The sequence below is a fragment of the Oncorhynchus kisutch genome, linkage group LG10 (genome assembly GCF_002021735.2).
Source record: "Oncorhynchus kisutch isolate 150728-3 linkage group LG10, Okis_V2, whole genome shotgun sequence".
NCBI classification, from domain to species: Eukaryota; Metazoa; Chordata; class Actinopteri; order Salmoniformes; family Salmonidae; genus Oncorhynchus; species Oncorhynchus kisutch.
Genome location: NC_034183.2, coordinates 35,595,681 through 35,613,922, shown reverse-complemented (window position 1 = coordinate 35,613,922; position 18,242 = coordinate 35,595,681). Strand labels below are relative to the sequence as shown.

At 40.6% G+C, this 18,242-nt stretch overlaps 1 protein-coding gene across 1 annotated transcript in view; it reads left to right on the top strand.

The window, feature by feature from the left end:
- The first annotated feature begins 4,507 nt into the window (after window positions 1-4,507).
- The window catches only part of LOC109898085 (beta-1,4-galactosyltransferase 6), a 48,972-nt gene continuing 35,237 nt past the window's right edge, over window positions 4,508-18,242 (top strand). Inside the window, exon 1 of the mRNA XM_020492867.2 lies at window positions 4,508-5,313. Within this exon, the coding sequence (XP_020348456.1) occupies window positions 5,199-5,313 (115 nt within the window). The 5' untranslated portion in view covers window positions 4,508-5,198. The remainder of the gene's footprint in view (window positions 5,314-18,242) is intronic.

The window sequence follows — 18,242 nt, the reverse complement described above, 5'->3', positions numbered from 1 at the left end:
TTTCTCAATTTGCTTTAAGTCAGCCAGTTAGATGTGCAGCCATACTAATTAGCCACTCATTTTGCCCCATCTCTTTCAACCATACTGTTTTTCAATTCCTTATCAATCCGTGGAGCCTTAACAGTTCTAACAGTCAGTTTCTTAACAGGTGCATGTTCATCAATAATTGCAAGAAGCAATTTCATTAATACATCAAGTGCAGCGTCTGGATGCTCCTCATTAATCATTTATACAGGCAGACAAATTCTGATATTTTTCCACTAATTGGTATTTTGACCAATCACACCAGAGCATTTTCAGAGCTGATCTGTTGGTTAAAAAAAGATATTAATGAAAAAAATATCAGAATTTGGCTGCCTGTCTAAATGCAGCTTATGACAGGCAAAAAGCCTGTAAAATGTATGATCTCACAATTTTTTAAATGTATTTATTTAATTTCACCTTTATTTAACCAGGTAGGCAAGTTGAGAACAAGTTCTCATTTACAATTGCGAACTGGCCAAGATAAAGCAAAGCAGTTCGACACATTCAACAACAGAGTTACACATGGAGTAAAACAAACAGTCAATAATACAGTATAAACAAGTCTATATACGATGTGAGCAAATGAGGTGAGATAAGGGAGGTAAAGGCAAAAAAAGGCCATGGTGGCAAAGTAAATATAATATAGCAAGTAAAACACTGGAATGGTAGATTTGCAGTGGAAGAATGTGCAAAGTAGAAATAAAAATAAATAATAATATAATAATAAATCAATTGCAGCAAAATGCAATATGCATAATTCTCATTTTGAAATGTTCTGAGTAGGCTCTTATCTTCATGCATTTGATGTCTCATCTCCAACTGCCACCATAGAGACTTTAAATTGAGTCATGGGTAACTACATACTTGGAGTGTGTCTGGAAGAGGGTGTGTCAACAGAAGTGAGTGTATGGAAAGCGAATCAGCTAATTGGGCAGATTTGTTTCCACTCAATGTTTTGGGTGGTTGCTGTTTTCAAGCTTCTTTCAAACTTCTAGTTGCTGTGTTTTCAAAGTTCTTCGTAGATGTATACTAGCTTTTTATTGCTGTCTAAATTGTATGTGGCTATAATCTACCACGCTAACGTTAGCCAACTGTTAAAGTACGTTAGCTATCGTCACAGAGAGTCCTGTTTGTGGTGAGAAACTGTTCTCTAATGTTATCAACTAATCTAGCTAGCTAGCTTACAAAACTATTTGTCATTTATATTTGTGTTTGGCAGCATATCATATGAATAATGATGTTACAGATAGCTACACATAGGCCTTCTCATTTCTTGTCTACTGCTAGCAAAGCATCCAGGACTTCCTGAAACTCTGAATGATTTTTAAAGGGAGCATGATTATCCACAATAGTATTGAAGACATCTTCAAAAAAGGCTCAACGCTAGATAGGGATAGCTGAAAAACAATCAAGGTCACTAAAATAAAGATCATGTAAAAAAAAGCCTGTTCACTGAAGTTTTTAAAAGTTGCTCTTTGTGATTACATGAGGCTTAGATGTTTGTATTCTCACATCTCTAACATAATTCCACTTTGACCTTAATGGGTAGTGTGTGAGTAAGCAAGTGACAAAAAATGTCAAATATATCAATTTTAAATTCAGGCTGTAACAACAAAATGTGTGAAAAGTTTAAGGGCAGTATCATCGGAAAACTATATAGTTAGCAGGGTGTTTACTTGTGTATTCATTTGTTTATAGTGTGAATATGACGGGTGAACATGATGGGTGAACTATCAGCTTATCACCTTAGTGACCTTAAATTCAGTCCGGGTCTCGTTCACTTGGACCTGCTGATTCCTGTTGGTCAGAAATGCATCAAGGCACCTAATTGTAGGGTTTGACTGTCTGAGCTTACTGATGAGGATGTATGGCAGCAAGAGGTCAAATGCTGAACAAAAATTCACAAATAGCAGTGGAGCATAGGCCTTGGGGTTCTCCAGATTTTTTCAGGATGAGATGCACTATGGTGAGGATTGCTTCTTCAATGCCACATTTGTATTTGGAAGCAAACTGATAGGGGTCCAACAGTGTGTTTAGGCTGACTGAAGCTTCCGCACAATGATCTTTTCAAGACACATCATTATAATGGAGGTCAGAGCAACATGTTTACAGTCTTTGTTTTCTTCAGGAGAAGGATTTGGGGAAGAGGGGTGATGATTGGGAATGCACAGACCGCTGACAGGGACCCAGTCTGGTGTAAGTTCCTATACACAAAGCATAGATGTCATTGTGGCCTGTTGCCAGTTTGCTTAAAGACTCTTGTGGCCTCTAGGGTTAAATTCTAACTTGTTAACACACTTGGCAGAGAAATAATGTCAGTCAAACTTAATGTAGAAGTCATTAAGTTAATTTGCCATTGTCTTTGTTGTGTATGGTGGTTTTCTGGTGGGAGTCATATTAGGGATGGATTTTATTGTTAACCCTTGTCCTTGAATACTCATAATTCTAAGCTGGTTTGCTGCCCAATTCTACAAGAGTAATTATATTGAACTAAACAAAATTTTTGTCATCATCTGATGATAGTCAAATAGATGTCACGATTTATAATAATCAAACATAGATGTATTGGTAAATGAAAATATCGGTAGGCTGTTTACTGTTGTATAATTGGGCCGCAATTATAATTAGCCTTATTCACAAAACACACTTTTATTTTAAACATCAGATGATAGCCGAAGAGACGTCATAATGAGTTATAGGCAATGTTCCCTCAAATATTTTTAATCACTGAGAAAATTTCAGGTCTGCTGAGCGCAAACTTGAATGTTGTGAAAATTCTGTGCAACTTCCGGCACACATTTACTGTTAACACTGAGGCAGTACCGGCTTTAAGTTAGTTTTAACAGTGGCCAAGTAGGCTACTGAGGCAAAATGATCATATTGTAGGCCTACCAGAGTGGCCTACCATCAAAAACTATGGAGAAAATGGAAATAACTGTTCTATCGTTCAGCCTACAGTAGCAGCCAATGTGTGGTGTTCAATGTAGGTCTACATTCCAGACTTTTTTTTAAACGTGCAGAGCTTGACATTAACCTGTTTATACACTTCAGACAAGAAGTGACTGAAAATGTTGTTATTTGATGCAAGAAACCACTTCATAAAATAAAATGCAATATTATTCCCATACCATTTATTACAGAGAATCAGACAAATGATGCTACCCTCTGCCTATTGGCTACTTAGATGATTCAAAATACAACAGCCCCTTTTGGACAAAAAAATAATCTATTTTACCTGACTCGCTTTTCAAAGATGTCTGGAAATGCACACATTTTGTAGGAAGCAATCACTCAATCACTCCTCCACAAATGATCTATAACTGGGCTAACAACTCACTATCTAGCAAAACAAATGTAAAAATGTGCACAACTCACTACATGTAGCTCCAGGTTTGATCTCAAAACAAGTGCCTCTAGTCAGGACTGCTCATGCTGTAAAAACAGGCCAGTTCAAAGTGAATGGCACAGATCTTTATATGGCAATGGTATATTTGCATATAGGCCTACTGCAGCTCTGATTGGTTATGCTGCACAGGTCTGTGTGGAGTATGGGCCTGAGCGGTGCCTGTCAATGCAATAGAATACTAGTCTGATGTGTTCTCCCTCGTGGCGCAGAGGTCTAAGGCACTGCATCTCAGTGCAGGAGGTGTTGCTATAGTGCATGGTCCCATAGGGTGGTGCACAATTGGCCCAGCATCGTTTGGCTGGAGTAGACCGTCATTGTAAATAAGAATTTGTCCTTAACTGACTTGCCTAGTTAAATAAATAAAAAAATACAACAAAATCTCTTGCATGGTTAGTTTTGCATACTAGGTCTTGCATGGTTAGTTTTGTTTCAGTATGTTGCATTTAAAGTGGCTAATATGGTGTTGATTTGATCACAACTCTCACAATAAATGTAAACATTGATAGTGTTAACTAATGGGGAAAACTCAAGATAGTTGAGTGAGGTCCAATCTCGTGCTTGTCTGCACACTGATATTTCTTCTGTGCCGCAGTCCTGTGGGGGCATCGCACCCTGGAGCTTAGTGTTAACATTGGTTATAGGTCTAATAATGATGATTCATTGGTAATAAAAAAAATGTGGTAGACTATTAGGTAGGTCGAAATGACTTTACTTTCATATTTAGGCTATAAGTGAGTTGTTTGTGTGTTTTGTTAACATTCAAATGGCACAGTGTGATTCTCTATCAAGACCTGAGCTAGTGCTTGTAGCACTGTCTTATTTCACACAGTAGGGAATTTAACAACAAAAACGTGATAAGAAATTAAAAACAACAATCAAAACCGTCTAACCAATTACAGAGCGCTGGTGTAACACCTATCGCTGTTGATCCTCCCACTTCTGTTGACCCACCTACTTTCAGACACACACATAAGAAATGATTTGAGAGAAGCAGCGACCCCATGAACCCAAAGGCCCTTACTGCAGCCCCACGGTGTCCATGGCGACAAAATATAAGGGGGTTGGGCGGACGGAAAGAGACTACTTACACCCACCGGAAACCATGTCTGCAGCTCCAGCAGAAATGAAATTGAACGAATCCAAATTTATTTATGTGATCACTCTAAAATCCCCGCACAAATGTATATTTGGTGCAATGAGAATCGCCCGATATACCTGCTAAACCGCTCGCCGTTATTGGATTCCGTTCAGCGATTTAGTGAAGTAGGTAGCCAAGTGTGAGTGTGTTAGAAACATCGTTGAGGTTTGTATGAGAGGAGGCAGCGGTGCAGACCCGTTCGGTTCCCATGGTCTTTTTTAAAACCTTCGTCGCCGGGCGAGAAAATACATATCTAACTAGCAAGCTAAACATGGATCAGTATCACGAGTATTCTTAAGAAATTAGCCAGTATTATTTGTCTACTCATGTCAGTAACTACAGTAGTTAACGGTTTCAGTATGCCCGATCGATGGTTTCGTTGAAGCTTGACAGTGCCTGATTGCAGGCCTGCTTTTTTCTATCTGGAAATTTCTTGACTGGGGAAAGCCGCCCATACGGGATTTCATGACTTTCTAGCATTAGCCTTTTTCGCTGCATCCCCGACTCAAATGATGCGTGTTGTGTCGTTGCATTGATTTTGGATGATCATATCATCTACTTTTAGCATATCATTTTATTTTTATCTAAACGGTAAATTTTTATGGGATTATCGGTAAATTCGAAGCAAATATGGTGAATTGGAAGCGGCTGCTGCGGGTGTCGAACCGCTCATTTTTGGCCTTCATTTTTTTCTTCTCCATGTCTACGACTGGTCTCTACTTCATATATGTGGCTCCTGGAATAGGTGAGTTTATTATCTTAACATAAACACCTCATTTTGTGTTGTTATCCAAGCTTGTGCCAAGCAAGCTACATTGACATCAACAGGGATGCCATAGACAGTACAGTGAAACTGTGGGGATGCTTTCTGCCAGTTAATACTACTGTAGCTTCCTGCTAGCCTAGTTAGGTTAGCCATTTAACGATAGCTATTTAACTAACGTTAGTTAGCTGGATAGCTAGCCATCAGATCCGCATGCCTACAGCAGTATTCCTGTGTATATTAAGACACAGCGGAGCCGGCGGGAGATATGGCTCGGAAAACGTACCTCAATCCAGGGATGAGAAATGCCTTGTACTCCGAACTGTCCCATTACATCAACTGTCACACTGATTAGATTGAACGACTAATTTAACTAGCAGTCTTTCAGTCTTCGTGGTGTAACAGTTGTGATAATGGGACAATTCGGAGTACAACGTATTTCTCATCCCTGGGTTGAAGATAGGTTTGTTCTACAAGCCATATCTCGCGTCGTGTCCCCGGTGTCTTAATATACACCGGAATGTTGTCCGACCCTAGTTAAGCTGTAAGGAAGCCGGTCGGATCTGCTGGCTAGTTAGATAAGCTAGCTAATCGTCCAGGGATCAGTTTACAATTTATTAGGCTTAACTAGTGAACCGATTATTTATCATCTCGATATATAGCTAGATAATCATTTGGATGATTGCATGATAAATTACCTACTTTGGCCGCCTTTCCTTCCAGTTCTCTGCTGCCAATGACTGGAACGAATTGCAAAAATCGCTGAAGCTGGAGACTTGTATTTCCCTCACTAACTTTAAACATATGCTAACCGAGCATCTAACCGATCGCTGCAGCTGTACATAGCCCATCTGTAAATAGCCCATCCAATATTACTACCTCAGCCCCATATTGTTTTATTTACTTTTCTGCTCTTTTGCAATCCAGTATTTCTACTTGCACATCATCTGCACATCTATCACTCCAGTGTTAATTTGCTACATTGTAAGTACTTGCTACTATGGCCTATTTATTGCCTTATTTATTGCCTCCTCATGCCATTTGCACACAATGTGTATATACTTTTTTTTTCCTTCTCTATTGTGTTATTGACTGTACCCTTGTTTATTCCATGTCTAACTCTGTGTTTGTCGCACTGCTTTGCTTTATCTTGGCCAGGTTGCAGTTGTAAATGAGAACTTGTTCTCAACTAGCCTACCTGGTTAAATAAAGGTGATATCATGTTTGTTTTTATTTAAAAAAACATGATGTTATATTGAGCTGCCATCTGGTTGCTGTAACGTTAGTCAACATTGAACAATCATGCGCTCTCTTCTACAAAGTGTGTCCTTGCTCAGAAACAAGCCATCTACTAATGTAGTAAACAAGCTAGTTTAACTAATTGAGTTATTCATTTTCTTACACAGATTTCAGAAAGGAAAGGATTTAACTGATTATTCACTAGGTCTAATTTAGTAACTTTACACAAGCAGCAATCTCGTATGAATATCTGCCATGCTGTTGAACCATGCCATGGTGGGAAGGGATATGGAGTTGCTGACAGAGCCAGCAAGTAGAGCCACATAATCAACACTGATAACCATCCAGTTGTGTGGTTTAGTAGCTAGGTAGTGTACATCTGATAGGCCTATATGTATATTCACATTAACCGAGTGAGCAAGGTAACCTAGATTAAGATCCATGTTTATGCCATTAATTCAATCAGCCAATGTTTAGTAAGATGGGAAAAGCTGGCATATTTGCCAAGTAAGTCGTGTCTTGAAACAGTTTGTTTCTTTGCTGAGCATATTAGTGGTCCCAGGGGTAAAATCCCTACAGCATATCAGCAGCTAAAATTAATTGGGCCTTTTGTCTGAAGCAACACAGGAAAAGGGTGTTAGCTTTTATTTACACATGGTTAACCAGCTGTTAGGCTTATATCTGTAGTTACAACGCTGTCACTGCGAATGGTACAGTGTTTTGGCTACTGCTAGATCATAAGGATCATGCTATGGACATAGTGCTGTTCAAAGGAGGCTGGTGGGAGGAGTTATAGGAGGATGGGCTCATTGTAATGGCTGGAATAGAATCAGTGGAACTGTCAAACTCATCAAAAACATGTAAACCACATGTTTCACTCGGTTCCATACATTTTTGTCCAGCCATTACAATGAGGAAGTCCTCCGATAGCTCCTCCCACCAACTGCCACTAGTGCTGATATAATATACAATATTCTGCAGCATTATTTTGAACAGGACAACACAAGACAGCCAGGCGACTATCCTGGTCCCAGATTTGTTTGTGCTGTTCAGCCAATGTCCTACAATAATAACGGTAAGACTGTAATAATAATTTATTGAATGCATTAACAGAAATTACCGTTACCAAACAGACATTGTATATTAGAAATCATGTTTACCAACAGTAAATGTACTGCTGGTAATACTGGTGTTAACATCCCCACGGCCTCTGCAATGGATTAGTCCACTCAGACAGGTGTGAATCAGACAAGTGTCTCGTGTGCCATAAATCATTTTTATATATTTTCCACTGCTCCAAAACAAACTAGGTTGACCAAATGCCTAACGACCAAACAATCGACTACTGTATATACAATAGTATGTGGACGCCCCTGTAAATTAGTGGATTGGGCTATTTGAGCCACTTCCATTGCTGACAGATGTATGAAATCGAACACACCACCATGCAATCTCCATCGACAAAGATTTGCAGTAGAGAGAGGCCTTACTGAAGAGCTCAGTGACTTTCAACGTGACACCGTCATAGGATGCCTCCTTTCCAACAAGTCAGTTCGTCACATTTCTGCCTGTTAATTGGGATCTTCAAGAAATGGGTTTCGATGGCCGAGTAGCTGCACACAAGCCTAAGATCACCATACACAATGCCAAGCGTTGGCTGGAGTGGTGTAAAGCTCGCTGCCATTGGAAACAATTTCTCTAGAGTGATGAGTCACGCTTCACAATTTGGCAGTCCGACGGACGAATCTGGGTTTGGAGGATGCCAGGAGAATGCTACCTGTCTGAATGCATCGTGTCAACTGTGAAGTTTAGTGGAGGAATAAAAGTCTGGAGCTGTTTTTCATGGTTCGGGCTAGGCCCTTTAGTTCCAGTGTAGGGAAATCTTAACGCTACAGCATACAATGTCATTTTAAACGATTCTGTGCTTCCAACTTTTGTGGCAACAGTTTGCAGAAAGCCCTTTCCTGTTTCTGCATGATGATACCCCTGTGTGAGGTCCATACAGAAATGGTTTGTCTAGATCTGTGTGGAAGAACTTGCCTGGCCTGCACAAAGCCCTGACCTCAACCCAATCGAACACCTTGGGATGAATTGGAAAGCCGACTGCGAGCCAGGCCTAATTGCATGACCACACTAATGCTGTTGTGGCTGAATGGAAGGAAGTCCCTGCAGCAATGTTCCAACATCCAGTGGAAAGCCTCCCAGAAGAGTAGTCACTGTTATAGCACCAAAGTGGGGACCAACTCCATATTAATGGCCATTATTTTAAAAAATTATGAGATGTTCGGCAAACACGTGTCCACATACTTTTGGTCTTGTAGTGTATTTATGTAGTTGGTGCTGTGTATTAACTAATATACACTGCTCAAAAAAATAAAGGGAACACTTAAACAACACAATGTAACTCCAAGTCAATCACACTTCTGGGAAATCAAACTGTCCACTTAGGAAGCAACACTGATTGGCAATACATTTCACATGCTGTTGTGCAAATGGAATAGACAACAGGTGAAAATTATAGGCAATTAGCAAGACACCCCCAATAAAGGAGTGGTTCTGCAGGTGGTGACCACAGACCACTTCTCAGTTCCTATGCTTCCTGGCTGATGTTTTGGTCATGTTTGAATGCTGGCGGTGCTTTCACTCTAGTGGTAGCATGAGACGGAGTCTACAACCCACACAAGTGGCTCAGGTAGTGCAGCTCATCCAGGATGGAACATCAATGCGAGATGTGGCAAGAAGGTTTGCTGTGTCTGTCAGCGTAGTGTCCAGAGCATGGAGGCGCTACCAGGAGACAGGCCAGTACATCAGGAGATGTGGAGGAGGCCGTAGGAGGGCAACAACCCAGCAGCAGGACCGCTACCTCCGCCTTTGTGCAAGGAGAAGCAGGAGGAGCACTGCCAGAGCCCTGCAAAATGACCTCCAGCAGGCCACAAATGTGCATGTGTCTGCTCAAACGGTCAGAAACAGACTCCATGAGGGTGGTATGAGGGCCTGACGTCCACAGGAGGGTGTTGTGCTTACAGTCCAACACCGTGCAGGACGTTTGGCCAGAGAACACCACTGGCGCCCTGTGCTCTTCACAGATGAAAGCAGGTTCACACTGAGCACATGACAGACATGACAGAGTCTGGAGACGCCGTGGAGAACGTTCTGCTGCCTGCAACATCCTCCAGCATGACAGTTTTGGCGGTGGGTCAGTCATGGTGTGGGGTGGCATTTCTTTGTCCGCACAGCCCCCCATGTGCTCGCCAGAGGCAGCCTGACTGCCGTTAGTTACCGAGATGAGATCCTCAGACCCCTTGTGAGAGCATATGCTGGTGCGGTTGGCCCTGGGTTCCTCCTAATGCAAGACAATGCTAGACCTCATGTGACTGGAGTGTGTCAGCAGTTCTTGCAAGAGGAAGGCATTGATGCTATGGACTGGCCCGCCCGTTCCCCAGACCTGAATCCAATTGGGCACATCTGGGACATCATGTCTCGCTCCATCCACCAACGCCACGTTGCACCACAGACTGTCCAGGAGTTGGCGGATGCTTTAGTCCAGGTCACCATAATTTGCAAATAAATTCATTAAAAAATCCTGAAAAATCACATTGTAGAATTATTTTTCTTAATTTTGTCTGTCATAGTTGAAGTGTACCTATGATGAAAATTACAGGCCTCTCTCATCTTTTTAAGTGGGAGAACTTGCACAATTGGTGGCTGACTAAATAGTATTTTGCCCCACTGTATATAACGTAAGTGATGACGCCACTATAAATACAGCGCTACCCAGAACAAAAGCAGAATTACTAAGCGCACTCTTCAAACAACTAAACAAGTTGAGCAGTCATTTGAAAGAGTAAGAACATTTCAGCAAGACAACTCAAATGCGAAACCCATTAACGCCAAGATAATGGAGTTCATTATGCTATGGGCGTCACAACTGACATTTGGACCAGCGACATCAGCCCCATGAGCATTCTGAGTATGATGGCACAGTGAGTGACAAGGACTATGTACTGAGGAAAGCCATATTGCATGCTCAAGAATGGGCTGGTTCTCATACCGCTGCTGCCATTTCAATGGCATTTGAGAGCATGTTTGAAACTTGGAGACAGGAACACACTCCTAGCGCCATTCGAACAACTGACTTGAGAAATAAGCTAATCAACTGCATCTGCAGCAGGCTTGATTCCGTTTGTCAATGCATTGAAACGCCTGCTCAACAAAACTGCCGAAACTTAGAAATGTACTCGATGCTGTGAACAAGTGATTCGGTGGTGTTCTCTCTGAGCCTCTTTACTGTGCTCGATGCTAGGTACAAGGACCGCTACTTCGATGCAGACAAGAAACAGGGTTTACGTGAAATGTTACATACACAGCTGGACAAGATGGAAATGGACACAGTGCTCACCGAGGAAGAGAGGCCACTGACAGACTGAAACTTCACTGCTTGACAGGTGTGATGAAATCCTGGTTGAGAATGAAACGACGTAACAAATTAACAACGAAACAGCAAGTAAGTGAAATAAATAGGTTTGGATTGTTTTGCTGGTATTTTATTAGGATCCCCATTAGCTGTTGGTAAAGCAGCAGTTACTCTTCCTGGAGTCCACACAAAACATGAAAAATAATACAGAATGGCATTAATACAGAATATCATTAGACAAGAACAGCTCAAGAACAGAACTACATTCATTTTTAAAAAGGCACACGTAGCCTACATACCAACGCATACACGCAAACTATCTAGGTCAAATAGGGAAGAGGCGTTGTGCCGCGAGGTGTTGCTTTCTCTGTTTTTTGAATCCAGGTTTTCTGTTTATTTGAGCAATATGAGATGGAAGTTCCATGCAATAAGGGCTCTATATAACGCTGTACGTTTTTCTTGAATTTGTTCTGGACTTGGGGACTATGAAAAGACCCCTGGTGGCATGTCTGGTGGGTTAAGTGTCTGTGTCAGAGCTGTGTGTAAGTTGACTATGCAAAAGATTTGGGATTTTCAACAAATTAATGTTTCTTGCAGTCAGTCTCTCCTCAACTCTTAGCCAGGAGAGACTGGTATGCATCGTATTAATATCAGCCCTCTGATTACAATGAAAAGCAAAACGTGCTACTCTGTTCTGGGCCCGCTGCAGCTTAACTAGGTCGTTCCTTGCAGCACTGGACCACACGAATGGACAATAATCATGCTTTGTTTAATGCCAGTGGCAGGTCGTTGGTAAAAATAGAAAAGAGGGCCTAGAGAGCTGCCCTCCGGTACACCACACTTTACATGTTTGACATTAGAGACGCTTCCATTAAAGAAAACCCTTTTGAGTTCTATTAGATGGATAGCTCTGAATCGACGATATGGTAGAGGTTGAAAAGCCATAACACTTTTTTTTCAACAGCAGTTTATGGTCAATAATATCAAAGGCTGCACTGAAATCTAACAGTACAGCTCCCACAATCTTCTTACAATCAATTTATTTCAACCAATCATTAGTCATTTGTGTTTGTGCAGTACATGTTGAGTGCCCTTCTCGAAAAGCACGCTGAAAGTATGTTGTTAATTTGGTTACAGAGAAATAACATTTTATTTGGTCAAACACATTTTCCCAACGGTTTGCTAAGAGTTGGCTGCAAGCTTTAAGGTCTGCTGTTAGAACCAGTAAAGGCCGCTTTACCACTCTTAGGTAGCATCATTACTTTGGCTTCCCTCCAGGCCTGAGGACAAAGACTTTTCTCTAGGCTCAGATGAAAAATATGACAGATGGGAGTGGCTGTAGAGTCAGCCACCATCCTCAGTAGCTTTCCTTCTAAGGTATCAATGCCAGGAGGTTTGTCATTATTGATTGTTAACAATAATTGTTCCACCTCTCCCACATTAACTTTACAAAATTCAAACTTGCACTGCTTCCAATATTAGTTTTTTTTAATGCATGCTATAAATGCTCACTGTTTGTCATGGGCATTTCCTGCCTACGTTTGCCCACTTTGCCACTGAAATAATCATTAAAATAATTGGCAACATCAAATGGTTTCGTGATGAATAATCCATCTGATTCGATGGATGGAGTCTTTCTGCCCATAATTTTAATTTAAACTACGTTTTTTTTTTCTCCATTATTCTTGATATCATTGATCTTGGCTTCATAATAAAGTTTCTTCTTTTTGTGGCATTTAGTAATATAATTTCTCAATTTGCATTAAGCCAGTCAGACGTACAGCCAGGCTTATTAGCCAATCATTTTGCCCCATCTCTTTCAACCATACAGTTTTTCAGTTCCTCATAAATCCATGGAGCCTTAAGTTCCAACAATCAGTTTCTTAACAGGTGCATGTTTATTAATAATTGGAAGAAGCAATTTCATAAATTCAACATGTGCAGCTTTTGGATGCTCCTCATTAATCACATCAGACCAACAAATATTTTTTACATCATCCACATAAGAGTCGCAGCAAAATCTTTTGTATGATCTCTTGTACACTTTTATATATCCAACAGGTACGGATATACAGTTGAAGTCTGAAGTTTACATACACTTATGTTAGTCATTAATACTCATTTTTCAACCACTCCGCAAATTTCTTATCAAACTATCGTTTTGGCAAGTTGGTTAGGACATCTACTTTGCATGACACAAGTAATTTTTCCAACAATTGTTTACAGATTATTTTACTTCTAAATCATTGTCACAATTCGTGTGGGTCAGAAGTTTACATACACTAAGTTGACTGTGCCTTTAAACAGCTTGGAAAATTCCAGAAAATGATGTCATGGCTTTAGAAGCTTCTGATAGGCTAATTGACATTTATCAATTGGAGGTGTACCTGTGGATGTATTTCAAGGCCTACCTTCCAACTCAGCCACTCCCAGTTTTTTTCCATTTATTCTTTTCAACATTCTTCAAGCTCTGTCAAGTTGGTTGTTGATCATTGCTAGACAGCCATTTTCAAGTCTTGCCATAGATTTTCAAGTAGATTTTAAGTCTAAATTTACTAGACCACTCAGGAATATTCAATGTCATCTTGGTTAGCAACTCCAGTGTATATTTGGCCATATGTTTTAGGTTATTGTCCCGCTGAAAAGTGAATTGGTCTCCCATTGTCTGTCGGAAAGCAGACTGGACCAGGTTTTCCTCTAGAATTTTGCCTGTGCTTAGCCCCATTCTATATATATATTTTATATACAAAAGAAACTCCCTAGTCCTTGCCTATGACCAGCATAACCATAACATGATTCAGCCACCACCGTGCTTGAAAATATGAAGTGGTACTCAGTGATGTGTGGTTGGATTAGCCTCAAACATAATGCTTTGAGTTCAGGACATGACACCATTTTTTTGTAATTTTTATTGGTCACATTTTTAGCAGTTTCACTTTAGCGCCTCATTGCAAACAGGATGAATGTGTTCTGGTCAGGCTTGCTTCTTTTCATTTAGGTATTCATACACCATCCACGTGTAATGAATAACTTCTCCACCCTCAAAGACTTCATTTTTTTACCGCTCTACCAATAGATTGCCTTCTTTGCGAGGCAATAGAAAACTTCCCTGGTTTTTGTGGTCGAATCTGTGTTTTAAATTCAGTGCTTGACTAAAAGGGCCTTACAATTTTCTGTATGTGTACGGTACAGAAATGAGGTAGTCATTCAAAAATCATGTTTAAGGCTATTGTTGCACACAGTGAGTCCATGCAACTTATGTGACTTGGTAAGCACATTTTTTACTCCTGAACTTATTTAGGCTTGCAATACCCATGGGGTTGAATACTTACACATTCAAGATAGTTCAGCTTTTTAATTGATTAGTCAAATTCAAAATACCACTTTGACATTGTGGGCTATTGTGTGGAGACCACAACATCTCAATTGAATCCATTTTTTAAAATGCAAGCTGAAACACAACGCAATGTGGAAAAGTGTGACTACTTTCTGAAGGTACTGTATGCTATCAACATACACAAACAAAATCAATCTAGTTTACTTACTTTGCTAGCTAGAAAGAAATTGCCACATTAATTCAGAAAGGAAGAGGGATAGCTAGCTATATAGCAAGCTAAGGTTAGCAGCTGCATCACCAACAAGAAGCAACTGTGACAACATTGATCCTAAGATCACAGAATAAACTTTCCAATTGAGCAAAATCCACAATCCACCCCTCCAAAGAAAACATGGCTCTGGGGCTTCTCCGAAATGTCCCCAGCCTGGCCGCAAAGCGCAGCCCCTTGAACTTTCCCTGTACAGTGACCTCTGTTGCAGCCAGGCCTGGAATTTTGTGATTTGAGGGCTTGGCCTTTTTAGAACTGCCCAATCTGCCAGGGCACCAAGGCCATCTTGCTTGTGCACTAAGTCCATTAACCAAAATAGGCCATTTTTAAATGGATTTGAAAACCGAAAACAAGCAATTCTCTTAAGGGAAAACACAAGTATATGTGAATGTACATAAATAATTGGCCTACATGTCGAGGTGTAGGTTATAGCCGATGCTGACATGAAGAATGTGCCTGAAAATCCACACTTTAATGAGACTTAATTACACGTGTGTGTGTGTGTATACAGTTGAAGGCGGAAGTTTACATATACCTTAGCTAAATACCTTTAAACTCAGTTTCACAATTCCTTACATTTAATCCTAGTAAAAATTCCCTGTCTTAGGTCAGTTAGGATCATCACTTTATTTTAAGAATGTGAAATATCAGAATAATAGTAGAGAATTATTTCTTTCTTTCATCACATTCCCAGTGGGTCAGAAGTTTACATACACTCAATTAGTATTTGATAGCATTGCCTTTAACTTTGGTGAATTTTGGCCCATTCCTCCTGATAGAGCTGATGTAACTGAGTCAGGATTGTAGGCCTCCTTGCTCGCACATGCTTTTTCAGTTCTGCCCACATATTTTCTATGGGATTGAGGTAAGGGCTTTGTGATGGCCACTCCAATACCTTGACTTTGCTGTCCTTAACTTCACTAGGGTAGGGGGCAGCATTCAGATTTTTGGATGAAAAGCGTGCCCAAATTAAACTGCCTGCTACTCAGTCCCAGAAGATAGAATATGTATATATAGTATAACAGAACTGATATGGCAGGTGAAAATCCAACCAGGAAGTACTATTATTTTGAAAGGCTGTTTTTCCATTGAAAGCCCATCCACCATACAAAGACTTAGGACTTAGGACCCAGTTCACGAGCTCTGTGCCTTCCTCAAGATGTGACCAGTCTTTAGGCATTGTTTCAGGCTTTTACTCTGAAAAATGAGGGAGATGCACCGCTTTCAATCAGTGGCCAGTGGAAATGTCCATTTATCAGCCATGCGCCCTGATGGTGAACACACGTTTCTTGTTTCTCCTTTCCTATTGACAAAGCTTTTGTCCGGTTGAAATATTATTGATTATTTATGACAAAAACAACCGAAGGATTGATTTTAACTTAAGGTATAGGGGGCAGTATTTTCAATTCTGTATAAATAGCGTGCCCAATTTCAACTTCCTGCTACTCATGCCAATAATATAAGATATGCATATTATTAGTAGATGTGGATAGAAAACACTCTGAAGTTTCTAAAACTGTTTGAATCATGTCTGTGAGTTTAACAATACATTTGTTGTGGTTGAAAAATGAGTTTTACTGACTCCAACCTATGTAAACTTCCGACTTCAACTGTATATGTATCTCTATCTTAGCAAAAAAAAGAAACGTGGCCAGAAACAAAGCACTTTCTTCTGAAACTCGTCAGTCTATTCTTGTTTTGAGAAATGAAGGCTATACCATGCATGAAATTGCCAAGAAACTGAAGATCTCGTACAACACGGTGTACTACTTCCTTTACAGAACAGCGCGTACTGGCTCTAACCAGAATAGAAAGATCGGGAGGCCCCGGTACACACCTGAGCAAGAGGACAAGTACATTAGTGTCTATTTTGAGTCTTCAACTGGCAGCTTCCTTAAATAGTACCCGTAAAACACCAGTCTCAACGTCAACAGTGAAAAGGCGACTCCGGGCTGCTGGCCTTCTAGGCGGAGTTTAAAAGAAAAAGCCATATCTCGGACTGTCCAATAAAAAGAAAACATTAAGCTGGGCAAAATAATCAAATCAAATCAAATGTATTTATATAGCCCTTCGTACATCAGCTGATATCTCAAAGTGCTGTACAGAAACCCAGCCTAAAACCCCAAACAGCAAGCAATGCAGGTGTAGAAGCACGGTGGCTAGGAAAAACTCACTAGAAAGGCCAAAACCTAGGAAGAAACCTAGAGAGGAACCAGGCTATGTGGGGTGGCCAGTCCTCTTCTGGCTGTGCCGGGTGGAGATTATAACAGAACATGGCCAAGATGTTCATAAATGACCAGCATGGTCGTATAATAATAATAAGGCAGAACAGTTGAAACTGGAGCAGCAGCACGGTCAGATGGACTGGGGACAGCAAAGAGTCATCATGTCAGGTAGTCCTGGGGCATGGTCCTAGGGCTCAGGTCCAGCATGGTCGTATAATAATAAGGCAGAACAGTTGAAACTGGAGCAGCAGCACGGCCAGGTGGACTGGGGACAGCAAGGAGTCATGTCAGGTAATCCTGGGGCATGGTCCTAGGGCTCAGGTCCTCAGAGAGAGAGAAAGAAAGAGAGGAGAGAATTAGAGAACGCACACTTAGATTCACACAGGACACCGAATAGGACAGGAGAAGTACTCCAGATATAACAAACTGACCCTAGCCCCCCGACACATAAACTACTGCAGCATAAATACTGGAGGCTGAGACAGGAGTGTCAGAAGAACAGACACTGGACAGAGGATCTCTGCCTAGAAGGGTTGCCTCTTCACTGTTGACTTTGAGACTTTTTTTTTTTTGTGTTCATATTTTCAGTTTGGAACCTTTCTGTTTAGGGAGTGATAGCCTAGTCTAACCACTTTTAAACGGCACTAGCAGTTCTCACAGTAGCTTAGGCGAATAGTAGACTGGACGCAATTATTCCAAAACTGCAGCTCATTGTTGGAACATGTATTTTCCTACTTCAATCAGTCCATTTTGAATTTGTGATAAAACTCGTCATTTTGCAAGGAATGTAAATTGTGTATCCCACCGTTTTTTCTAGTCTGTTATTTCTGTAGGTCTAACAGGAGCTTGTGTGTGCACTCAGCACGGGTGTGTAGAGGGAGCGGTCAAAACACATATTAGTGAGTGTGGCATTGAGAAGGAAGGGAATTTAGGGAAAAGTGATGCTTGGTTTCTTTTTTGTGGTGCCCCGCAAAAGCACATGCAATGGGAACTAAACTTTCTTTTTTCTTTTTCGGGACAAGCCACAAAGCACATCTACCAAGTAGTTTTACTGTATTTTCATTTTTTTTCCATCTCTGGTTAAAAATGTTGTTTTGAGTACTGGAACAGACATTTATTTGCGTTCTAAGTTGAAATAACATTGCCTTGTAATTCCGTTACCAAAAGACCACATCTTTATGATATTTTCTCTTCTCTTCGTCGTGAGGGACGATACTGAAAGTTCACAGAAGTAGCAAGTAAAGGTTGACCTACCAATTTAGTGTTTTTACTGATATCAAGTTTGTTTAAGTGATTTAAAACCTGTAATTCTGTTACCGTAATTGAATTATGGAAAAATGTGTAATGTAATAACTGCAATTAAGCTACAATGGGAAATCCAAGTACTGACAAAACACAGTTGGGTCACCTGCTACTGTCCTGCCTTCC